Consider the following 25,798-nt stretch of genomic DNA (forward strand, 5'->3'; position numbering starts at 1 on the left):
ACTCCTCTCTGTATCTCCTTGTTGTAATTTTCTTTACCTTAGATCCATTAGCCTCTGTGGCCAGAAATCACAGACATGAGGTTATCTAGCTGACCTTCTGCCCTCTGTGTTCTTTCATGTGCAGAGCAAGGACAGAATTTATTTTTAACTTGGCTACCTTTCCTCCTCCTGAACTCTTCCCAGCTTACACTCACAGCATCTGCTCTTAGAAGCCATCCACATTATCCATCTGGGGTTGCTGCCCAAAGTTCCCTCTGGCTCTATGGAGCAGGGCTACACATGTCTTACTTTTGTTACTTTTTCTGAAGGTATTTGAAAAGAAAGTAAAAATACCTTCCTTTTTTCCCAGCTATGTCATGGCCTTACTCTTCGGAACAATTACATGAATTCCTTCATTTCGTGCTCCAGTCTTGCAGATGTGCAATGCCTTAGAGATGCCTTTTGAAATTTTTCCTTCCTTTGAAGGTATTTAAAGATAACTAAATATCTTTAGTCTTAGCAAGTAAGTGATATCTCAGTTTTCTGGTATTTTCTGATTCTGAAATTTAGAGAATTTATGTTTAAGAGAATTTTATTTAAAAAAATGTGCTCTGTGTTCTTACATTGTTCGCAATTTCTTTTGTGGGGGTATTTTGCTGAACTTACAGTACACCCAATTTCAAGGGTCAACTTCTATTTAAAAAGCCTCCTACTGTTGCTTATATTTTAACCACTATGCTAACTAATGTACCCTGACTCTGAAATAAGATCTGATAAACTTCCACCTATGGGTGGGCCTCACAGTGATCAAATAAATGAGAACAAACACCACAAGACCAGAACTGGGGGGAGATTTAGATACTGTGTGCATCTATGAGGGAAAAGAGGAAAGAAGGAAAGCCACAAGAGGATAAATCAACAGTTTACAAGAGATCCTCTCCAACATAATGCCTTGACAGGTCACATCCTTGTCACAAGATAACAGGCAGGAGTGCCAGTGTGGCAGATAAGGCACCTCTGTTTTGTCATTTTCTTCTGGAAAGCTTACAGAATGACTGTTTTTCTACCAGGAACAGTTGCTGACAATATTCTCAAGTCCAGTTTTCCAGGATCAGATCCATTTAGACAGAGATTAATAAGATTTCTTCAAATCTGCATTGCCATCTTTGAATGAAATGGCAATCTAAGTGTTCTTTGCTTTCTTCAGAGCATTCACACCAATGTAGGTGCACTTTAATCAGATTTGAGACAATGAGATTGAGAGAAGAGCCAGAGCCAAGCCTAAATGTGGCAACAACTATAGACTACAAGGAAGGAGTATAGATTGTGAAGGACTATATCTAGATCTTTAACATGAGGAAAGCTTGCAAAAGAGTTTGCTTACCTGATGCATGCAAATTTTCCTGAACTATCCTGGACATGTGTTAACAAACCTTTGGCTACCACAATTAGCTTCTTTGGTTTTGAAAACCAGCAGGAAAAGCTAATCTGATTAAAATTTCTAGCAGATTCTGTTTATTGATATGTTCTACAAATTCAGGTAAGACTCACAGCCTTTCAAACCTCTCCACGCAGCAGAAACAGCTGCACTCACACTCATTTACGCATCTTTGCTTCTTCAACTTTTACCACCAGATGTGCACCTAACACACTAACCCAATGACTATCTCAGTAGAAACGGGAGATACAGAAAAATGGGGAACGTGCCAAAGACGCTGGAGAGGGCAGGGCTGAGCAGAAAACAAATTTTCCATTGGAGTAACAAAAAGACCCACTATCTGATAGTATCTGATGGGAAAGAGGCACAGGGATTGGTAAGCAGATGGTGTTTGTAGCCAGGGAGTCAGGGGGTGTGGAGCAAGAGAGACAGAAAACAGGATCTGGAGCTAGAATTGCAAATGAGGTTAAGATTGTTAAAAACGTGGAGCTAAACCAGACTTGAATAGCTCTCAAAAGCCCGCTTGCTAGTAAAGCCTATCTGGTGCTCTGCTCCTTTGTTTTACCCTTCTTTCTCAATGAGAAACTATTCCTAAAACCTGATAAGCCTGATCCCACATATAATTGCATTATGCCCAACCCATTCTCCCTCTCACCCTTCAAACGTTTCCCTGAGTTAAGTCCAGCTCCAGTCAGCTCCTCTCCTTGGCCCATCTGCTTTGTTTCTCTGGCTTAACATCTGTGGTATCCCAAACCTCTACTGATATCCCTTGCTTTGTTGTTGTTCACAAGTTGCATTAAAACAGATTGAAGCACAGAAGGCAACCAAATAGTATGATATTATATTACCCTACAGGAGAAAAATAGCATAGGACCACAAGCAGGATCAGCTTTAAATTTTTCACATAATCAATAAAATATAGATTAATCTTCTCATGTTAGAAAGCCTCTCTCACGTATTTACTCCTGCACTCCCAGCTTTATCCCAAGCCCTAAGTACTGTGTAACTTCTACTTAAAGCAGGCAGGATGACACAGAAGTGGACAGTCTCATTAGTTTTTAGAAGCAAGTCCTGATTCTGTAAACTTTTGGCCTTCAATTGCGGAAGATTTAATTGCACGATGGAGCTGTGGCCATTCAAGTCTGTTCTCCCCATCCAGTATTCATCCTGCTCCTGCCTCTGGTGAGTCACTAGCACATTTGATTCAATAAGTTGTTTGGAAGCAACAGCAGAGAGTTAACATGCATGAGAAGCCATGAAATGGTACTTCAGTGCAACTTTTCCAAGGTAAAGGCTGCCTGGGAAATGCAGAGTGAGCTGATGTTGAAATCAGGATAACTCAAAGACGAACAAAGTCTGACACCCTCACTGGATAAGTTTGTGCATGCAGTGTGAGGTGAAATGTCTGGTGAGGAAGAACACTAAATTGCTACCTATGATTCTTAAACTTAATGTTTAAGGTTTAGAGTATCCTCTTAAATCTAAAGTTTAAACTAAGTTAAAATTAAGTCCTACTCCCAAATAGAAGAAAAAAATGAAAGCTCTAGGTCAAGGAGACAGCAAAAAATGAATTCTTTAATAAAGAAGTGAAATTAAACTATTTTACAGTGTTAATATTATCTGAATCTTATAATCATGCTTACCATGAGATTAAATAGAAGTTGCTCCTTATAAATCAATACAGGTATGCATGGCTGAATTTACTATTGGGACTCTAATGTCAAGAAAAATTCAGATCCTGCCTGGACACATGATTTCCCATGCTTTCCAGCAACATTATTCCTGTCTCTTTCTCTAGTAGAGAAAGACCCTAGCCATTTGAGAACAAAACATATCCTGCAAAACAAGAAAGTGCCTTTGCATTTAATAGCATCCAGTAGAAATGATTGAATCTGATTTGGTAATCCATCCAATTCAAGGTTGTTTGAACGGCCACACCACGGCAAGGGGGGAGCAGCACGGGAGAATGATTAACTTAATCCTCCTGCCTTGTTTGTTTGATGCTGCCTCACTCCAGTGGGAGTCAATAAAACTTTGAGCACTGACACACACAACTTCCAGCACTCTCCAAGCTGGCCCAAAATGGGTATTAGCAAAGCTGCCTTTCTCCTTCTGCTCCTTCTCAGCTCAGGTAAGAGTCCTTTGCCTTCTGCTTTCCTAGGTGAGACTGGGGCAGACATTTGCAAGTTCCAGATGATGAAGGTAGGTCCCCAAATTCCTGTATCACAACTTCCCTGGATTATAATGGATTTGGGGCTTGCTGGCCAGCAAGAGCTGCTGCTGAATAGAGTGAGAGCTGTCACTGCCCCAGGGTTGTGTTCATTAGAGACACCAGAAAAGGCACAGCCTTGGTGTCTGCATGGGCAACTAACTAATGGTTCCCAGCAAACATTTCCCATGGCCAGAAACAGGGACACCCTTGGGAAGCAGCCTGTCAAAGGCTGGTACAAAGGCAGCGTTTCCTCTGGTTTCAGCAGCCTTTGATCTTAGGTTTGGAGATTTTTTTTTCTGTTATTGCCAGCTACCGTGATGCTTATGCTGATGGTTTTAAAGTTTGTTAATGCTTGTGCAAAACAAAATCACAAAGGAAAGTGAAGCTGCAGTTTCAGTCTTTTTCATAACCACATTCTTAACAGTGAATTTTTCATTCCATGTGATAGGGAGACTAAATCTGACCAGGGTTAGTTTCTGTAATATTTTTGGTATGATAAGATATTTTTCTGGAAGATGATACAAAAATATTTGAACACACAGGAACTGAATTGGGCTCTTTAGATATATTTATATGGGTTTCATACATATGAATATTGTCTGTCCTGAAAACCTTAAACTCCAGTGGACTGTGAGATTCAGACCACACATCTTCCAGGCATCTGTATAACCACGTAATATGTTGTGATTGCAGTAAAAAATACAGTTGTGAGTGGGCTAATGCATATATAAAGCTGCAATAAAATAAATGTTTTGCAAGTGCAGTTTTAAAACATAAGAAAAGGTAACAGTTAGGAAAATATATGGGTAGATTTTAGCTGGGAATATTATGGACATGCCCCAGCATTAAAAAAAATCTGTTAATGCTAAAAGTTTTTTTCTTAGTTTAAATTCTAGTTTGTAAGCTTTGTTTTTGCAAAAGAATAGCCTCAGTAAGATCAAATGCCATTCTTAATAAAGTAAGAATTTTATATGGGGGAGAAAAATATACAGTTTGGTCTTTTATCTGAAATACTCTACTTTTGCTTGCAAATTGTTTATCAAAAGGTAGTAAATATTTGCATTTCTGAATAGGATAGTAATACATCTTTCTGGGACTGTAAAACACCACAGATATAGGGAAAATGGTAGCATGAAAATTTACTGCTGTTTTTATGTGTATTTTCTTTTTTTTTTCTTAAAGTATTATACCCTGCCATGTAAATATAACAGAAAAGAGAAAAATATTTTTATGATCCAAGTCAATTATGACGCTGTCAATATTTCTAAAATCAAATGTTGTAGTAATAATGACAATGCAAAGTGTCAAAACAGAACAGACTTCAGTTTGAATGGATGCTGTACCATAATAGGAATTCTTTACTTGTTTTCCTTTTCCCTGTGGAGACCATTGCAGCATCCCTATGATATTGTCTTAACCTAGTTTAATGTTTTGTCTCAAAACTCATTTCTTCTCAATGTTTTTGTTTTGAAATGACTAGCGGAAATTTCATTGGACTCTTTTTCACTTATTCTTTTGTTTTCCAGCAGCTATCCTTGTCTTCCGTGCATACTGCTGAAGTAACTGTCAACCCTTAGGGACAAACTCTTCCCTTGTCTAAATGCAGAAAAACCCCTACAGTAACTTCTATGCTTTTGCAGTTGTATGAGAGGAAGCATAATTTGTCTCTTCTCCCTATTTCACCAACTTCAACTTGTAGATGCAAAATGATCTTTAAGAAAATACCCAATTGCAGGCTGAACTATCTCTCAGGTGAAGGAATTTAATGGCAGGACACATAGGAGCATGCTTCACACTAAGGAGTGTTACTCAGGAAAGGGAGAAGCTGTTGCCTTTCTCAGCTGCAAAGACATCACTGAACAGTCCGGAGGAGCCCCTGCTCACAGGCCGTGGGTCTGAGCAGGACAAGGAGGTTTTTTGTCCCTCCTGCTGGCAGGGGCCATGGCTGAGACTGACAGGGATTGGAGAAAGTGAAGAAGTTCCTCTCTGCAGCATGGCTGTTATTCCTGAGATTCCAGTCATGGTCTGGTTCATCTCCTGTCTGCCTTCTATTCAGCGATTGCGTAAGGCCAGGCACAAAAACACAGAGCCGGGCTGAGATGTCCTGCAGTGACCAGGGGCCAGGGTGTCTGTCTGGGGTTGAAACCCTATGGAACAGGTAACTCCCAGAGCCAAATGTTCGTCAGAAGAATCACATGCTCCACTGATAAAGAAGCTGTAAAAATCATAGGACTCATGCAACTCCATGACCCTGCAGCTGGAAGTCATGGAAGTCACTGTGCTATGCACTAATTCTGAGACTCCAGAGCTGTAACAGGAAAATGCTAAATACCAAAGTCCTTTACAAGGAGGACTGTTCTTGAACACTTTTTGAGTTTATCATTAAATATAGCTGTACTTTTTCATACCCTATGTATTTAACATGCAGCTGTAGCCCAGAGGTTGCTGGGTGAATTTCTCTTACACTGGGTTTTTACTGATGCTACCTTTTACCATATCAGGATGGCATTTTAGATTTACCCATATTTTGTCACATTATCCCAATTATTCCAGCAATTAAGTGATGATGTCACATGGCTAGGTGACAAAGAATTTAACATGAGAGTTTGAAATAAATCAAATCATCATTCCCATTTTCATTCCTTTCTCTCTTTTTTCCTTTCAGTGCAAGGAAGCATCCTGGATGGCTATGTGAGAACAGAGGGAGCTTGGTTGCTCAACCCAATGAAGCAAGTTTATAAAGCAAATAGTGAAGAAGAATGTGCAGAGAAATGTGAAAATGAAGATAAGTTTGCTTGCAGGTAATTTCTACTGGTTCCCACATATATCTTTCTCTGCAGGTGATGGAACAATAAGCCTTTTTTACCAGCAGTCTGAACTTCCACGGATTTAATTTATGACTATGTGGGGGTCTGAGGTTTGCTAGAAAAACAAACAAAAAAAAAGAGTAGAAACTGAATGCCTGGGACATATAGACAAAAACAGAAGAAATACGGAAATTAAGAAAGTTATGTTGAATTTTTATTGAAAAACATTACAATATCTTAATGCACAGCTTGAGATGCTGCAAACCACCTTGGCATGGTTTTATCAAGACTCTTGTACTCCTTCTGCAACAAGGAGTCATAATTAGTTTCTTGGAAATTTAGGACACCAATAATGGCATTGCTTATTTTCACTGCATTGGCTATCTTGCAGATAAATCCGTTATTTGGGATTTGACTAGAATTCAGACTTAGGTAACTTCTATTTACTTTGAGAAAGAGATAACCACCTAAACCTTAATGATTCTAAACACTTCTTTCAGCCACGTCCTCTCTCTGCACTTGCCTTAATCAGCCTCAAGGGGCTAGAAAGCATGAAAGATGTTGATGAGCCTGTATCACTGGTCTTTGCTCGATCTTCTGCCCCACTGAAGCCTATTGCTCTGAGCCTGAGGCTTCTGGATCTCCTGTCCCAAAGCCTTGCAGCCTGCTGAGCCCCAGCAGTACAGCGGGAAATTGGGGCAGTGAGGAGAGGAGTCCATTACTGCCACGGGAGGCAGTCCTCCATTATTGGGCAGAGGAGTTTTCTCTTCCAATCTGCCACTTCTGCAGCACACCTTTTGAACTCAGCAGAGTGATTGTCTGAAGTGCTGTTTCAAGCACTTGCTTCTACTTAATGCTTTTATTCAAGGCAGGGATACACTGGTGCTGACTTCTTAAAAGTGGTTTTTTTAACTATGTGTTTTAACTCAAAAGAGAAAATGACACTTACTGTAAAAAAGTGTAACCCTGAAGGATGACAGGAGTCTGCTGACTGAAAGAAATACTACCAATTCCCTTTGATCCATCTTCACTCTGAGAACCACAAAGAGGGCAGAGCTACTTCAGGAGAGTAGGGAAGGCAGAGAGGGCAAGTCTATATATTCAGGTTATATATTTTACCTACAGTTTGTAGGGAATTAATGCTCCCTTTTGAGGCATATTGAGACACAGTATCATTCCCTAGCTTCTGCCCCGTGGTCTAAGCCTGCCATCACTTGGCATTGGAATGACATCCGGTTAATGCCTCCTTAATTAATTATGTGAGATCTATTACAATCAAGCAAGGACAGGTGCTATCTGGCAGGAAGGATTTGAGGGAAGAGAGATAAATGTTAAGATCTTGAGACCAGGCCAGCATTGCAGCATGCTCACATTAATGCTTCAGACCAATCTGTTCAGATCAGTGCTTCAGACCTGTTATCCCACCTTAGAGGTGGATTGGGCCATGTTCCTTGGTTACTTCCCTATGTACAAATTTAACATTACTTACAGCTTAATTGGTTTAACTGGAGGTAAGAGCTTTCCTGGTATGGATCTACCCACTGAATGCCACACTGTTCTTTTTTTTTTTTTTTTGGTTCAAAAAAGCCAGCTGTAGGAATGACTTAGCCTGTCAGAAGGTTTTGTAGATGGTATTCTAAAGGCTACACCATCTGCTTCAGTTTTGCAATTTACAGCCTAGACACTTGCTGAAAAGACATTACTCTATGATTTATAAAGTGCTTACAAATGCTCAGAAGAGTTACCACAAGATAATTTAAGGTTGCAGACTGTGTTTTACCTGCTCCTTGGTAACTGCTGCATGTTGTGGAATGTCTCACTCTTTGAATGACCACTAATATATTTGAAATAAGGTCAAGGTGCTTTGTGTATATGTCCCCTTCAACATGAGGTCTCTTGAACCTCTGGCAGGTTATACACCTTTTATCCCTTATTACAATTTGTTCTTGTAGCTCCCTTTCAACTTTAGTTTGATATTCACACTTAGAAGTGAAAATCACCACTGAAAATGTGAGCTGCAATACTCATTAATTTGAAAATATTTCTCAGTCATAAGTATCACTGAACTGTAGTGTTTTATAAAATGACAACTGAATACTCAAAACGTTTTCAGGAAAATAAGCATATATTCAGTATTGTTTCTTACATTACTCTCTCCTCTTCATTTCAACAGGGCTTTCTTATTTACTAGTAAAGACCAACAGTGTTTAACATTGACTGAGAACACCAAAACAGCGATGATATTCAGAAGAGCAAATGCAGTTCTTTACGAAAAAAGAGGTATGTCTATATCTTTTTTATATTATTGGACTGTGGTTTAGATAAAATGTATCTATTTTTATAGTATTTGTTTATTGTTGTATGTTGGTTGTATTCTTCAGTTAATTAATTTGGTGACATTTTTATCCTATTCTTATTTTTATGGTGTAATTAGTTGACGTGGTGAATTTTTGTATTCCTCTTTTGTACGTATTTTATTTATGAATATTTTTCTCATAGATGAGAATTATTTGACAGATATGGTCTCTAATTCTTTCTGAAAATAGGAAGTATGTCTCTGAGAAATGGCAGCTCTCCAATTTTTCATCCTGTTTCAAAAATTATCACCTTATGCCAGGTGCAAGGAAACAATTTGGTTTAAAGGCTGTTTTTGAATTACATTATTGATCACGGAGCTCTTGCTACATACAGGGAAGAAGGAATGTGGTTTATTTTTAATGTAACATAAATTTCATTGTGTTGTTCCCAGACTTTAGTAATACATAAGGGAGAAAAGATCTCCTTAGGGATCATTCAGATGTAAGATAATGTGGTAAACTCTGAATAGAATTACTTCTGTTCTGTTTTAAAGGACTTCATGAACATTGTGTTCAACCGTTTGTAAGTTTGAAAAAAAATATTAATACATTTGAAAATATTCAGAAATTGGAAACTATATTATCTCAAGGCTTTGGTCTCCTTCAACAAAGAAAGGTGCATCACAAGCTAAAATGAACCAGGTTCTCAGCTGCTGAAAATCATTAAGTGGTTTTGCTGGGCCAGTTTCTAAGCAAAGGGCAAGAATCTCAATAACTTGACAGTAAATACCCATGGGCTCCAGGGAACTGCATCTTTACTTCTCTGTTGACCTGCCCTTATCCCTTCCTATGGAATTAGACAATGCTGTGTGTATAGCAGCTGCAAGGAGATTTTAGATAGTAGTTCAACAGCTTTAGCTGGATTGCAGCCAAACATCCAAATGAGATTCTATTCAGGCACTGTGAATATAAGGAAGTAATTTTTCACAGAAGTGTGGGTACGTACAGGGCTACATTGCCCAGAGAGGCTGTGGAGCCTTCACCCTCACAGATATTGACTGGACACAGCTCTGAGCAGTCTCACCCACCTTAGACCCTGAATGTGCTATTTCTGGGGCTATGGACCAAAGGCAACTGAGGGTCCTTTTCAACCTAGGGTTTTCTGAACCCTTTGGACAGCTGCATTTTTTCTGTAGGTAATTTAATGTTTAGAACATTAGGTCTTTCATTGTACACAGAAGCTGGTGGGAATTTCCATAAATCACGATTAAGTGACACTAAGAAATCTTCTGCAGTTCCTATTTAGAAAGAAAATCGAGTGGATCAATTAATAAGTAACAAAACTAAAGGACTGAATGAGTAAATTATAGATAAATCCTCGTATTGGTTTTGCTTGCTGTGATCAGGAGCTAGATTGCAATTTTGGTTTATTTTTGAGACATCCCTTGGATTAACTGAGGCTAGAACCTGGTCCTGCAATACTCATTGGCGATTTGTTGCTACATGTTTTGAGGCCATAGACGTGATTTAGTTTCTTGAAATAACACTACTAAAGGTGTGAAAAACTGTTTGACAAAACCCAAATTTCCAAAAATTGCACCCCTACTTGCAGAAACCAAAATATGGACCTTGGTATCATAAATGTCAAAACCACAACCTACTGGGTGTGTGTCAGATGGTGTCTTTGTTGGTCATCTTTTTATTTGCAGTAATTTTTTCAGTCAAGGCAATGACTTGAGACATAGTTGCTATTTATCACTGCATTCAACAAAAAGGGTGGCAATTACTATAAACTGACAGTTTCAGAAGTTACTTCTTCTATAGTATGTGCTATGAAAGAGAAAGTTAGTCTTCTCTGACTTATAGTAAAAGTAGCAAGAATTAAAGCTGCATTTTGGGAGTTGCTACCTACATATCTGTTTGTGAATAGTTAACCTAAGGGACACGGGTTGAGTTTGAGGATCAAAGTTAGTCATTTCTCATCAGAAAGGAAAAGTCCTAAAGGTTATATAAACGGTCAAAAGCTTACAAAACAAGAAGAGTCAACACTTGGCTGATTCAATGTTCAGTAATTGAGGGGTTTAATGTTATTTTATTGCAAAATTGTTTGAGGGATCCAAATGACTTCTAGCTAAAGTTTCTAGAGTAAACTTGCCTCTATATATACAACTTGAAATAAAACATGCCTCAAGGTCCATCTATAAATTCAGGTGCATAACTATAATAATCTCATAGGAGGTAAGAAAAATATAATGTGTTTCTATTTTGTTATAGTATCTATTTAAATGCTTAAAGCATATTTTAGTATTTAAATCTACTGTGGCATGTTTCCAAAATAATTTGGTTGTGTTACACCTATTCCTCTGGTATTCTGGTGTAGAACTTTTTTTGCTTTCACATACATTTTTCAGTCCCAATTAAGTCAACTTAGGCATCAGTTAACTAGCAGGTTTTTACAATGTAAATGTCCAGTTTTGAGAAAAGAAAGAAAGTCAAGTATGATCAAACATATTTAAGTGTGTTAGCATGAAAATGGATTTTGTATGTTAGAATCCAACGGATATGTCATGATACTGATTAAGCACATATCATTTCAGTTTATCTTCTAGAATGCAAGAAGGGAATAGGAGTGGATTACAGAGGAACAGAAGCCAAAACTCAGAAAGGTGTGCGCTGCCAGAAGTGGGCTGATATTTTCCCACATAAACCAAAGTAAGGTCTTTTCCTATCTGTTTATATGTTTTTCTGAATTTTTTTCAAGCCATACATATACGCTAATTTGTCTTGTAAGCAGTTTTTTTGGTGTTAGAAATCTCCTTATAAAATATTTTTCTATACTTACCTAGAATAAGATAATTCTCTAATCTGGATTGTTACTCAGAGACCTCTAAGTGGTGCTACATGATCAGAAGAGACACTGTCAGCCTTGGCAGTCGCATTTAAATTTTATGGTCTTTACATGAGCAAAACACTAGACAGGAGAACGTCTGCTTCTGCTGAAATCAGAATTTTTCAGTAATCTCACCAGAGCAAGAACAACTTCTCTTGTCCAAAGGTATAACCTGGGGCAGATGAGATAGAGGTGCATAATTTGATCAGTGAATCCACAATTGACGAGGCAGTATTTCTTGTATTCAATAACAAATACCTAACTGGGTTTATTTAGTACCCTTCTATTCAGAAGCTATAGCATTCAGGTTACAGAAGACTCTCACATTTCAGAAATACCATTCTCGTTGCATCTCCCAGGGAACGTATCCCAGAGGAAATAGTTCACTACATGCCCTGACTGAACAATAACTGCTGGAAACCAGTTATTGTTGGTTAAGAACTAAAGAACTAAAGAACTAAAGAACTAAGACTAACTAAGACTAAAAACTAAAGAAAATGCAAGTATTAAAGGCATAACTGGCCATAGAGGCACTATATTTCCTGAAGTCTGTAATTGTAGCACTTCTAACTTAGCAATGGCACACAGTAACAATTAGGGGCCTTCTAAAGACCAACATCTACACAATTGTCTTCAGATAAAGATTTTATTTTTAGAGCCCTCAGCTGAATAATTGAGACACTTTCCTTATTCTGTGATCCCATTTAATTCCGTTCTAGGTACACACCTGAAAAATATCCCAATGCAGGACTGGAGGAAAACTACTGCAGAAATCCTGATATGGATGAAAAGGGACCCTGGTGTTACACAACAGATCCTGATACCAGATTTGACTACTGTAACATCCCTGAGTGTGAAGGTCAGGATACACATCCTTCCATTTTTTGCAAGATATGTTCAAAAATGTGAAGTTATTCAAATATTTTTATTTTCCATTGAGCATTTATTTCTAACTTGAATTTAGTTCAACATGAAACTTTCCAAAACATTTTCAAATTCAACAAGGAAGATATCAAAAGAGCCTGAAGACAGCTATACATAGTCCTTTTTTTCCCCCTAGATAAAGAAAGGCATATGGGTGGATTCATATATCATAAAATTAGAATCAAGCCCATGAGAGTTGCTATTACAAAACTCAATAAAATATGACAGTAGCAAAGCACAGATTTTAAATGATATCTTAATAGATTCAATTTAGCTCTTTTAGAGTCTGTAGTATTCTTTTAATTGAATACTACAAATGTAGTCAACTGGTTAAAGTCATCTTACCAGGGAAAATAAGCTTTTACTTTTCAAAAAAAAAAAAAGACTGTACTTCAGCCTTGTGCTCTGATCAGGCTCCTGTGCTTCATGTGAGATGAGTGGGAATGTTTCTGGACTGGTTCATCAGGGGCTTTCTGTCTCTCTTGTACTTATTCTGCCTTGTTCCTACAGTAGAGTGCATGCACTGCAGTGGAGAAAACTACCGTGGAGTAGTTGCAACAACAGTGTCTGGGCATAAGTGCCAGCGCTGGGACTCCCAGGAACCTCACTCTCATGGATACCTCCCAGAAAAGTGAGTCAGGTTCTGTGATGGTCTCTTTGTGATCAATGGTGGACTGAAGACCACCCTGCACCAGACAGGATATTTGTTACAGCTATTAATAGCATATCTGAAAACTTAAAAATCTTATTTTTTTGATTCAGTTTTCCAGAGAAGGATCTGAAGAATAATTATTGTCGTAATCCTGACGGGGAACCTCGGCCCTGGTGTTTCACTACCAGTCCAACTAAACGCTGGGACTATTGTGACATTCCTCGTTGCAGTGAGTCTGACTTCTAGACTTCTTCCAGTCAGTGGTGCAAGGCTCTAGAACAAACAAAAGAGGTCCCAAAGATAAAGAAAAGTATAAAAGACAGCTGAATTTTATCTGACTGAAAAAAATTAATCACTTTAAAATGAACCTCTGATATCTTTATTGAGGCTAGACATTTCTGTCATAGACATTTCTAAAAGTTTTGTCTGGAGCACATCTCCCTTCCTTGATGTATTTTTCTATGACCAGGCATTTCTAGTGTTTCTTCTGATGTTCTTCTTTTGATGTCAAGAAGTGTCACTCTTCCTGAAAATATTTCAGCTTTTGTTTTTCTCTTCCAAATTAATTCTCCACCTTTTCAGTTTTCTTTTCCCCTAAAGGCCTGTGCTTGCCATTATACTTTTCCTTCGGACTTCTCACTAGGCCTCATCCTTGCTGTCTCTCACCACTCAGAGGATGTCTATGTTACACGTGCACCTGTCGGTATCAGTGATGGGCCTGACACTTTCACCCTAGTTCTCTTCACAGTATTACCACTTGCTCACTTTCCAGCTCTGTTCTGATGAGGCTGCTAGCATTTTCATATCCTGACTTTTGTATCCTGTATTGTATCCTGTCTGCTGCAAAGGGGCAGATACAAATGCCCTTCTGGCAACCTGACTGCTCGTGCAGAACTCAAAATGGGAGAAAGAAGAGTAGAGAAAGATATCTTTAGATCTTTTCTCTGCCTTTTGGACTTTTCAAATATTTGAATATTTAGAATCTATCTGCAAAGAAATCAAAATAGCCCACTTAATTATAAAGTTGAGAGTTGTTTGTTGGTTTAGTTTTTTACTATATCTAGAAGGCGCTGATGAATTTCAGTTCCTTTTCCTGTAACAGCAACACCCCCACCACCTCCTGCACCAGGACGTCAGTGTCTCTCAGGAAGAGGAGAAGACTATCGAGGCACAATATCTGTAACTGAATCAGGAAATACCTGTCAGCACTGGAGTTCTCAATCTCCCCACAAACATGCTCGAACTCCTGAAAACTATCCCTGCCAGTAAGTGAAACCCAACTATCCCTGCCACTAAGTGAAACCCTTCTCTTATTAAATGTCCATGAGAAATACCAAGTCTCAAAATTACTTCAGTTTTCTTCATCTCTATTGTAAAATTCTTCAGTTGCACACCAGCATTCATCACCTGCTGGATCTCATTTTTCAATTTTTTCATACATTTCTTTCTATTGACTTCTTTGTTCTTGAATACTGGTGTCTCCTCTTCTGACTTTCAAGCTCTGCTTGACTGACTTTTTCCCTCCTCATTGCATGCTTTCACTATATGGTTGCTCAGATGAAACCACGTAAGGTAAGAAGGGTACAGTTAGGATTTTTGCTTGGGGCTAGATACTTTCACCCTAGATTCCTTCTGCTGTGCTACTCTTGACCTTGAAGTACTACAATCTCTTAATTCATCCATCAGTTGAGCAAATGTCTGGTTTAAAACATCCAAAACAGCAGTGAATTGCAGTTATTCATGTAACAGATGGTATTAGTAAATGAGAGCAGTGGTTACCTACCAGTAAATACAACGGTAAGCTAGGCAGCAAGAGATTCTCCTTTTGTTCATAACATTTAACAGATTTCCATGAGAGACTTTTATCAGTCAAGTTTTCTGTTTTAGGAGCCTAGATGAAAACTACTGCAGAAATCCCGATGGTGAGCAGAGGCCGTGGTGTTACACCACCAACACAACTGCCCGGTGGGAATATTGCAACATCCCCTCCTGTGATAATACCAAGCCAGAGGCCTCTGGTAAGAACAGGATACAAGTGGAAATGAAGGGTCACCATGGTATATTTTAGAAAACCTTGTGTGACTCTGCTCAGTTGCATTGTTGCTGTCACTGTTGGCATTGCCATGTCCAGTTGAACTCCTGGGTCTGATATGGAGGCCAGGCTGGTGTGTTCAGTCTGGAGGCCAAGTGCAGAAGGTTTTAAGTCAGATATTGACTCAGATCAGGAAATACTGCAGTAACAGAAGCCTTTTCATTTTGCCCAGTGGCGGTTACCTTCACTGACATATTTTTAAATGCTCCATGGAAAAGTTAGATTTACATGCCAGTTGCTTAAAGTCTGAATCTTGTAGCAAAACCTAAGATAATTTAGGAGCACTGAACCAAGACTCCGTAGAAAACAATGAGAAGAAAATTCTCCTTACACAAGGTAATCTTGTTCCATACGTAGATCTATGGCAAAGACACAGACAGCCCCCATCCTGAAAAAGATTTGATCCATATGTTAACTATTTGGCTTGTTATCTGAAATAAATGCCTATGTGTGACAGTAAAATGATGTACAAGTGCTTTTAATCTAGCATAACATGAAATTTTTGCAAACGTGTTTTGAAATCTTCCTTTTGATCTACTGTCTGAGAAGGATTCTGTTACATAGAGCATGCTGGGGTGGTCAATGGAACACTCTGGCTTGTTGTTTTCTGTTGTCTTTCTGTGGTCAAGTATAAATGTCAAAGTATTAACATGCAAGAGATTGGTTTCTGTTATTCACTGCAGATGTTGATGTGCCTGAGCAGGCTCAAATTACTGAGGAGTGCTATCAGGGCAATGGGGTGACTTACCGTGGTACAGCTTCTTTCACTGTCACGGGAAAGAAATGTCAAGCCTGGAGCTCAATGTCACCTCACCGGCACAACAAAACGGCAGAGAACTTCCCAAATGCGTACGTGTATTTCCCATTTCCAGGTTTCATTGGAAATTAAGTGGTTATTCATGTACTTGTTTTGATTTGCATTGTCATTTCACAAGGATTATAAAGCTGGGAAGGGAGTTTACTACATAAAAGTAATCCCTTCATTTTCTTCTTTTTTATCATGGAAACACTTTTAATTAACCTCATCTTGAAAAAAAAGCACATTTGTCACTATTATACTTTAGACTAATTAACTGTGTGTTTCTACATTTCTTTTAAGGCAATTAATAATTATCAAAAATTTTCCCCCGTGCAGAAATGAACTGTTTCTATGCATTAGTTTATTCATGAGTTTAAGTCTTTGCTTCCTAATCTGCAAGCCATTAAAACTTTGAGGAAGGGATAGATTGTTTTCTTATTCCTGATATTTATCACTTATTTTTTCCAAAATGCAAAAACTATTCCTTTTTAAAAGCCATTAACATACTTGAAAAAATAAAATAAATTATATCTTTGCTATACATGTATGCATTGTCTGGATTTTTAAATTACGTTCTACCATAAGTGGTAATCAGTGAATAAGTATTTGGCATATTTAAATATTCCATATATTTGTCCTAATTTCTTTCTGCTGCAAAACCGATTTCAACTGGCCATGACAGAATGTACATGATAAATGATATATGCTAACTCCATAGCAGATCTGTTCTCTAAAATGTTCTTTTGAGCTCTCCCCAGGGCAGTGGCATATAACAAGACGATATAATATAATATGTTTGCATTTGTAGGGACCTGAGGCAAAATTACTGCAGAAACCCAGATGCTGACAGCCGCCCATGGTGCTACACCACCGACCCCAGTGTGAGGTGGGAGTACTGTGACCTGAAGAAGTGTGATGGCCGAGGGCCACAGACTGTACCTAAGCCTCCTCAGACAACACTGGACACAAACTCTGGTGAGAATTCTTTCCACTTCCCCAGAAATGCCCATAAACGGGGAGCTAGTTTTTATGGAAATATCTTAAAGGATTTAATGAGGATGGAATACAGGAAACTCTAAATCAATATATTTAATATGGTATTGTATCCACTCAATTTTCTGAGCATTTTTGTAGAATTTTATAGCAGGGCTTCTGCATTAGGTTTTAGACTAATGTTGCATGTTTTACCTGCTACATCTGGCAATATTGGAAAGATGAGGAAACAAATGGCTGGTAGTCTCCACACTACTGTGGGAGGGCACCTATGACAAGCAATGACAAAAAATGGAGCAATGATAACATTTTCCTGACACTTGCTCCAAAAAATCTTTTCCTATGCCATGCTTTCACACTTCTAGTGTTCCATGTACTATCAGAGGACAGCTGGCTTTTTTTTGATTCAGTTCAGATGCAACTCTATTAAGCAGTTGATGCTTAGAGTACTGCAGCTTTATTTTTTTTTTTTATTTTTTTTTTTCCCCATGACACCTTTCACTGGTTAGAAGGTTAATAATTTTGGCTGAACAGGTTTTACTGGTTCTTACCTACTGTAAAATGTAGCATTGGACAGATACCAGTGTCTGCAAGGAAAATATTTTATGAATGCATGGTTTTTGTAGTCCTGATTTCTGAAGTCATGGAGGATTGACTGAATGTAAGCTTCTTTGATTTATGACTTCTGTGATCATGAAGAAAACTTTTAAGAAGCAAGGAAATTAAAAATATCACTGTTAGTCATCCTTGACACTATGTAGCTCTTCTTTCCTCATCTACATAATGTGTAGAACGTGTAAAATGCAGAAGTATTTCCTCAAATTTATCTCTGCTTCACCACCATCAAGTATGGACATGGCCCAACAGCTCACGGCTAACAACCATTTCCTTTCCTTCACCTTTCACAGACTGCATTGTTGAAAATGGTGTTGACTACCGTGGCACAGTGGCAAAAACTGCAAGGGGCAGGACTTGTCAAGACTGGAGTTCTCAGAAACCTCATAGCCATGAATATTTCACTCCCAAAACTCATCCAAGAGCAGGCCTGGAAAAAAATGTAAACAACTGTTCATTTAATACTTGTTGTCATTGAGCTTTGCCTGTCCTCTCCTTTTTTCTAAGACATGTGATATATTTAGGATAAGGAAGGGAACTAGAAAAGATACCTGGTAGCATGCAGTTGTGTGAGGTGTCTGTGCTGAGCAGAGATCAGTCAGTATGCCCAGGAAAAACCTAGAGAGTGATTCAGCTAACCAGCACCTGCATGAGGGTGAACACTGCAGCCCTGTGTCACCAGAGGCATCATCAGGTTGGGCAAGAGCAGCTTACACAACACTCCTTTGTCCCTGAGTCATGCAGCCAGAGTGGATATGAAAAGACCTCAGGAGCGATCCTACTGAGTCTATTAACTGCAGGGAAAGCAGGAGTAGGTATTTTCTGCGCTTTAGAAAGCTTAATCCAAAGTCAAGATCTCCTAATTTTTGAGACCTCAGAGATCCAAAGTTGCCCTTGGATCTAGTGAAGCTGTCTGAAGACAGTTGAAGAAGTCTGATTATCTTTTTCCAAACTCACAGAGCAAATGGAAAAATTTTGACAAAAATAATTGGAAATCACTTCTCAGGATGGAAATAAAAATAAAATTTCCCAATTTTTATTTTATTTTATTTTATTTTATTTTATTTTGAAACTTTAATTGGTTGGCCTTTTTATTCCCTGGTTAATATCTGGTGCCTTTACTCTTTGTTACAGTATTGCAGAAACCCTGATGGAGATGTGAATGGACCTTGGTGCTACACAACAGACCCAAGAAAAGCCTGGGAGTACTGTGACATTCCCAAGTGCCGTAATTATTCCTTTTAAGACTAGTGTCTACCTTTCCCTTAAGGACTGCGTGTCTCCCTCTCCTGTACCTTTTTATAACAGCTGGAGAATACTCCATGATTAGTCTGAAAGACTGATCTAAGTGCAATAGATTTAGATTAGAAATTAAGGCTCTTGGGAGCCACTGAAGCTCATGGGGTTTTGCCATGTGTTTCTAAATGGGCGGTTCCAGCAGAAATTTTCCCTGGCCCACCCTAATCTCCTGGCATAACGCTGTGTGTGGCCTTGCTGAACAAGGCATGCTCTTATACCAGCAAAATTTTTGCACACCCTGCTTATGAGGCTCTGGTTCTGTTCTGGATGACAACCAGATTGTCCCTCCTCTGACATTGTACCATATCTGATGTCTGCAAAATGTATCTGATCCTAAATATTTAACCCAATGCCATTTGTCTTTGTTAGTAGTAATCAAGCTCTGAATGAGGTGGTGCAACAAAGCGTACAATGATAAACTTTTATAACATTTTGGGTTCCAGTCCCTTCATGTCTATCAACAACAAAAATTATGCTAGGAAGAGAGGTAGCTCTCAAAAGAAAGGTGTCTTTCTTGCTGCTTTATCGTCTCAGCAGTAAGCAGAAGAAAATGTGCTCAGATAAAACGCAAAGATGAGCAAACAAAAAACAGAAAATTGTTGTGTACACACTGGAGCTGTGAAAGTACTATTGCGGTGAATGTGTTGGGCTGGGACTCTTAAGGAAAAAATTATATTTTCAGATGACTATTGTATTCTATTTTGATGACCCATTTCTTCTTTAAATTAATACTGTTTTACTGTTGAGATGGTAATCTAAAGAACAGAGGAAACACGGCTTTTGCCTTTAATTTCACTAGTTAGCTCTTTTTGCTTATGAAATTCCTAATTCTGTGTTGATGAGAGTCAGTTCACCAAGGCCAAATAAGAACTACTTTTTTTAATAACTCAGAGACATCTGAAGTGCCAAATGATCCTAAGATAAGAGCTGACAAACTTTTGATCCTCAGAGAACATAAAAGTCATTAGAATTTCACATGCTGTACTACCAGGATTAGTTTAAAACATCTTCCAGTGCAACTTCTTCACTGCTGATGTCCATATGAGTCCATTTAAGAATGTTAGGAGAATTTATTTCTTCTTTCTCTTGCTTTTCTTCTCCTTCCCCTTCTGTTTTTGTTTTGGGTTTATTTTTTGTTTTCTATCCGACTGTAGAGCTACTTGTGTGTAATTTGCTGGGCACTGAGAACTGTATGCGAAAAAAAAAAATTACTGCGCATTTTTAGGTGTTCCAGATGAGGGTAACCTAACGAAAAACATGTAATATATGGGATAGAAGAGAATCAGAAGCTGAAGTGACAAATGTAACAGGCTCACCTTCTAGTTTACTCAATTCATAGTGAATGTATAGCAAATCGCTGAAGTTCGTTCTAGTGATGTTTTTTTCTTATTCTGAAGCTCCTCCTCAGTATCCTTACGAATGTGGAAAATCCAAGTTCAGACCAAAGTTGTGTGCTCAAAGGATTGTCGCAGGGTGTGTTTCACATCCACACTCCTGGCCCTGGCAGATTAGCCTCCGTACCAGGTATGGTTATTCCCCATTACATTAGACTCTACATGCAAAGAAACCTTGTCTCTCAGACATTGTTACAGTAAGTGGTTTAAGCATTCTAAACTTGATTTTGATTTAAAAATAGCTCAAGGCTAAATATTGTGTGTGCTATTCTTAAAGAAGGTCATTTGGACAACCAAGAACACTCTGCTTTGTGACAAATGGGGAGATGATCAATTGTTAATTGTTAATTTCAAAAAGATGAAGGCAGAATGACTTCAAATCTGTCAGTATATTCTACAATAGAATCAGTTTCCAATGAATAAAAGCAACAGTATAGCTAGTACACCTCTTGATCAGTCCTTTCATATAAGTATTTGATTGTACTGGCAAAATTATTAATAAAGCTGGGAATCAAGGCCAGTTGCAGAGCTTTATGACTGTGATTAGAGTTAGAAAAAGTCAAAATCTCTAAAATGGTGAACCTCACTTCCCGCAGGGTATTCAGCTACAGAAACATTGACTAAGAATGAAGATTTAGGTGTTTTCATACAAGGCCTCCTAAAAATGACCACAGAACCCTACTGCCACTATAAGAAACATTATTCAAGGAAAGCATAACATTTCTTAATAAAATTGTGGAATAATGTCTTTAGTTTGTAAAGGCGCACATGTTAGAAATATTACCTGATAAATTACAGTAGGATTAACTTCCCCATCTTAAACTACTGCCCTTCTCATGACTTTTTGCTCTGTTACAGTATGGGCATGCACTTCTGTGGAGGAACTCTGATAGATCCTCAATGGGTTCTTACTGCTGCCCACTGCTTAGATAAGTAAGTATCTGTCATAGTCTGCACCAGCAACTTCTTACACGAGATAGAAAATAACATGAGAAACAAGAGACCCAATAACCAACCCAAGCTGGTTGCAAACAGCTTGCAAGCAGTTGAGAATTGAGTCTATTTGTCATTCATTAAAGCTGAATTTTGACTGTAAACAGAGTGACAGTGATGACTTCTGCGAATTTGAATTCATGTGCCATTATAAGGGATTAAGTTTACTCCAAAGCTGACTATCTGGCTTTAATAGAACAAGGTGCTCAGCAACATTGTAAGTGGTCTCTGCTCTGGTTGTGTATTCATCTCATGGTTGTGTATTCAGCTTACCATGTTCAATCATTTCCAATAGGTCCCCACAACCAACTGCATATAAAGTATACCTTGGATTACACAAAGAAGCAGCAACAGAGCCATCAGTACAAATACGAGATGTAGAGAAGCTTGTCACGGAGCCACTCAGGGCAGACATTGCTCTGCTCAAACTGAGGAGGTACCTTTTCACCTGAAGCACTCCTTTGTTGTGATGGGACAAGAAGACTAACGAGTGGTTGCTGGTGTTGTAGAAATGAGTGTCCCTACACACTCTGTGTTCAATTAGTGATTTAAGACCCTCCCTCTTTCTTCCCTTTCTGCAGAAGCTTCAGGGTTTCAGGAAGGGAAATGCTGCCTTTTGGAGGGGAGGAGGGCTAGGGACAGTTAGCCAGGCTGCAAGTGCACTGGGTGTCAGCTGCTGGAAGGTGAGGCAGTGGCAGCAGATAGGAGGAGGTAATGCCTAGAGGATGCTTTCAGTCTGTGTTTCTACATGCCTGTACCTTGATAAGGAGATGATGATTGAAACCTGCAACATTAGCATGATGATGTATGCTGCTTCCATGCTGTGATGGGGAGATTTCCTCTTCCAGCAGGGCTGTCCAGAGGGCAGGCAAAGAGTTTGATGTAATGCCCAGTATGGCCCTTCTCGCATCTGTTTCCATTCATCAGAAATGCTCTCTGTGGAACTGTGCAATCAAAAGGAATTTGTCCATGCAGCTGCAACCAGATGTGGTTGTGTGGTGCTTGGGCTTTCATTGCTGTGGCCGCAGTGCATGGCCAGAACAGATGCAGGGTCAGCTTAAAAATGTGGTCTCCTAAATGAGCTTTAGCTGCACCCAAAGGCAAGTCAGAGGGACTCAGGTTCTGCTGTGTGCTAAGTGTCCTGACAGAAAGTGATTTAAAATCAGACTGGATGTGGAAAGAGCAAGGTAACACCTTGATGTTAAATGCCACTAAATCATGCTCTTTGTAATAGTTTGATAATTGGGTTCTGTTATCCATGCATTAGCCTAAATCAAAGCATTCTCCTGAATTAATGTTGAGGTTTTTTATGTCATTCTCCATTTCAGACTTTTCTCTTTTGTGTATAACTTTCTGTGGGTTTAGAGCCTAAAAAATACTTTTGCATGTCAGAAATAAACCTTAACTGAAACTAAGGATTTAAATGATAAAAGGCTAAATATATAAAAAATCTTTTTATAAACCTGAAGGTAGTATTAAGTATAATTGTGCTAATGATTGTTCCCCTTTGCTCATTTCAGTCCAGCAGTCATCAATAATCATGTAATCCCAGTTTGTTTACCAAAAGAAAACTCTGTGTTAGGAGGAAGAGAGGAGTGCTATGTGACAGGCTGGGGGGATACAAAAGGTGAGACAGCATTATCACATTTAAAAGCTCCATGTTTGCAGACTGGTATATACTTGTATCCAAAGTGTGCCCTCTCTTGAGCCCCACAAAAGTTATCGATGAAAAACTTATTTCATCAAAGTTCATCAGGTGCTGCCAAACTTTCCAATGTCTCTCTCTGACACTGATTCCCCTAAATCACTCAATGCCATGTAAACTGAAACCCTCTAAATAGATGTTACAAGAAAAGCAGAGCTAAGGAGTGTTTTCTCTCTCAGTCCGTATGCTTTTCCACAAAGTGGGCTTTTGCCCTATTAGATGGAAGGTTTTTCTAGATTTAGGTTATTTCCTAGTCCCATAAATGTGAATTTGCTCATTCTCTTGAGCGATTCTTCCTCCCAGCCAGGTTGGTTTGCCTCTCACACAAATAAAACCCTCATTTTCAAAACCTCCCACTCTATCTTGGTTGAGAAGTGCATTGGTTCTCTGCCTCCTTGCCCATCATGTCATTTTCAACTGTTTGCTTCCTACCTAATTTCTTCCACAGAAAATTCAGATATAGAGAAATAAAATGGCTTGGGGATGACTCCCACAAGTATCTGTGGGTACTGGATCCCCATGGATGTCGTGTGAGAACAGGAGGGTCAGTGGTGGGTGGTAATAAGTACCATAATACTGATAGTGTTACTGACTTTGGTATATCTTCATATTGTGCCTGGGAAGTGTATGCTCAGTGCACACTAGGATGATTTTACTGCTTATCCATATCCTGATATTTTTGTTTTGAGAGTATGATAATTGCCGTTGTCATTCATTCTTTTTTGGTTTCATTATTATTTGCAAAGGTACTTCTGGTCGTGGCTACCTAAAGGAAACTGGCTTTCCTGTAATCGAGAATAAAATATGCAACCGCCGGGAATTTTTGAATGGTAGAGTTAAAAACCACGAGCTCTGTGCTGGGAATATTCATGGTGGCACAGATACCTGTCAGGTAAGAAAGTCTGTGAGCATCAGAGTCAGTTGTAAGCACATTCAAATCAAATAGGGCATTGCTTCTTGGGCTATAGAGGCCCAGAATTGTTCTCAGGATGTTACCATACCACATGGTATTCGAGCTGAAAAATGCCCATGTATTCTGCTCTTTCCTTGCTCCCTTGGCTGCTGCTGGGAAGTGGGGCAAGTTTTCAGGTAAGTCTGAACTGCAGAGCACATGGTAACACACAGCTGCACAAGTCAGGAGTGTGGAAGCCAACTTAGAATGACTGATTTTCTTTAATGAGGTCCCCTTGCTAGCCTCAACCAGATTACCTCCAATGTCCAAGCTAGCTTAGTTAGCAGTAAGGAAGGCTGCAGTGGGGCCCGCCATCCAGGCAAAACAAGGGCCAAAGTAACTATGAATTTCCAAGCATCAGTGCCACTGGATCATCTAGTAACAACAGGAACCCATGAAGACCTCAGAAAAAAGACTGAGGGAAGAAGTACAGTTTAAGTTAACAAGGGCAATCAGATTCTTTCTCAATAAATCCCCTTATTTCAAAAATAAATGTAATGCCTGGGTGGCATGAAGAGGACTTTACAAACTGTTCAACAATTTGCATAGAAAACTCTTGCCTTGCCAGAATTCCAGTGTTTTCTTAAAGTACTGTGTCTTTCACATGTAGGAGGTACTTCTGTTTCTGTGCCTCCTGTGGGAAGGCCACATATCTGTCCAAGAAGGAATCATCCTGTTCTTTCTCTGTTTAGGGGGACAGTGGAGGACCTCTAGTCTGTCTGGACCAAGATAAATTTGTCCAACATGGAGTCACCTCTTGGGGCCTTGGCTGTGCCCAGCCCATGAAACCTGGTGTGTATGTTCGAGTCTCCAGCTATATTTCTTGGATTAAACGTGTGATGGAAAGCAACTGATCCTGGGTATGGACTGCCCTCTCCTGGAAAGCAGCACGCACATCAGAAATACAAGATTCCAAGTGCAATATTAAAGCTATAATCATTTATAAGAAAGCAAAATAAATATGATCATCCATTTTAAATTGCTATAAATTGATAGTCATTGCCAACAAGCCCTGCAGACAGTCTGTTATCCTCTTTCTATATGTTCTATGGTTTGTTTGCTATGTCTGACAAAAGACTTGCCCACCTCTGAAATACATGTTGAAAATCCCAACTTTAACTGTAACAAGACACATGCATTTTAATTATTTTATTAGCTCTACAATGACATTTTCTTTTAAGGTCTTCATTTTCTAGGTGTTGTGCTTCTAACATATGAAGAAATGAGAATACTTTTTATTTTCTGTGAGTTGTCTGAACCTATTACCAATTTGATGCTGCAAACCAAAGAAGAATATTCACATGTCTTATATGCCTGTGAAGTTTTATTAGATATATTTGATAGCATTAAATACATGGGACGGGAAAAAAAAAAGAAGGAAATACATTTGGTTTGTGTTTTCATATTTTTTATAATCATGGAAATACACCTGGCAGCAAAAGTATAAATGTTGCATCAAAGATCTAAAACAGTGAATTAAAAAAAGCAGACTCACCCTGAAGCTAGTCCCTAGTAAAGAAAAGAAAATAGCAATCAATAGTTACCACAAATAGTGACAATGCATTTTATATTATAAAATCGTGTTGTCCATAGTACACATTCATTTCTTTGTATAACATCATCTAAGTAATTGTTAGATGTACATTTTTCTCCTCTAAAAGAAGTTATGTACACATGTGGTTATAGGGAGTGTAAGTTTACCTCTTTAAAAATGCTTCCCAGGAAAGCTTCACTCATGCCTGCCAAAGTGAAACAAT

At 38.8% G+C, this 25,798-nt stretch overlaps 1 protein-coding gene across 2 annotated transcripts; it reads left to right on the top strand.

The window, feature by feature from the left end:
* The first annotated feature begins 3,428 nt into the window (after positions 1-3,428).
* LOC136359109 (plasminogen-like) lies at positions 3,429-25,352 on the top strand. Of its 2 annotated transcripts, none has more exons than XM_066315437.1 (19): positions 3,429-3,548; positions 6,295-6,430; positions 8,610-8,716; positions 11,331-11,445; positions 12,343-12,482; positions 13,058-13,178; positions 13,310-13,428; positions 14,302-14,464; positions 15,087-15,217; positions 15,975-16,140; positions 16,899-17,065; positions 17,992-18,140; positions 18,833-18,926; positions 20,395-20,521; positions 21,250-21,324; positions 21,680-21,820; positions 22,905-23,011; positions 23,836-23,981; positions 24,734-25,352. In XM_066315437.1, the coding sequence occupies exons 1-19, from the start codon at positions 3,500-3,502 to the stop codon at positions 24,893-24,895; spliced, it is 2,415 nt and encodes an 804-aa protein (XP_066171534.1). In that variant the 5' UTR covers positions 3,429-3,499; the 3' UTR covers positions 24,896-25,352. The 2 variants fall into 2 exon arrangements, with proteins under 2 accessions (XP_066171534.1, XP_066171535.1); XM_066315438.1 differs by having other exon boundaries at positions 13,061-13,178.
* The last annotated feature ends 446 nt before the right edge of the window (positions 25,353-25,798 follow it).

The sequence above is a fragment of the Sylvia atricapilla genome, chromosome 3 (genome assembly GCF_009819655.1).
Source record: "Sylvia atricapilla isolate bSylAtr1 chromosome 3, bSylAtr1.pri, whole genome shotgun sequence".
Lineage (NCBI taxonomy): Eukaryota > Metazoa > Chordata > Aves > Passeriformes > Sylviidae > Sylvia > Sylvia atricapilla.

Coding starts and splice junctions, on each gene's coding strand:
- LOC136359109 (XM_066315437.1), top strand. CDS start 3,500: ATGGGTATTAGCAAAGCTGCCTTTCTCCTTCTGCTCCTTCTCAGCTCA. Junction 8,717..11,330: donor AGTTCTTTACGAAAAAAGAG/GTATGTCTATAT, acceptor ATATCATTTCAG/TTTATCTTCTAGAATGCAAG. Junction 17,066..17,991: donor AACACTGGACACAAACTCTG/GTGAGAATTCTT, acceptor CACCTTTCACAG/ACTGCATTGTTGAAAATGGT.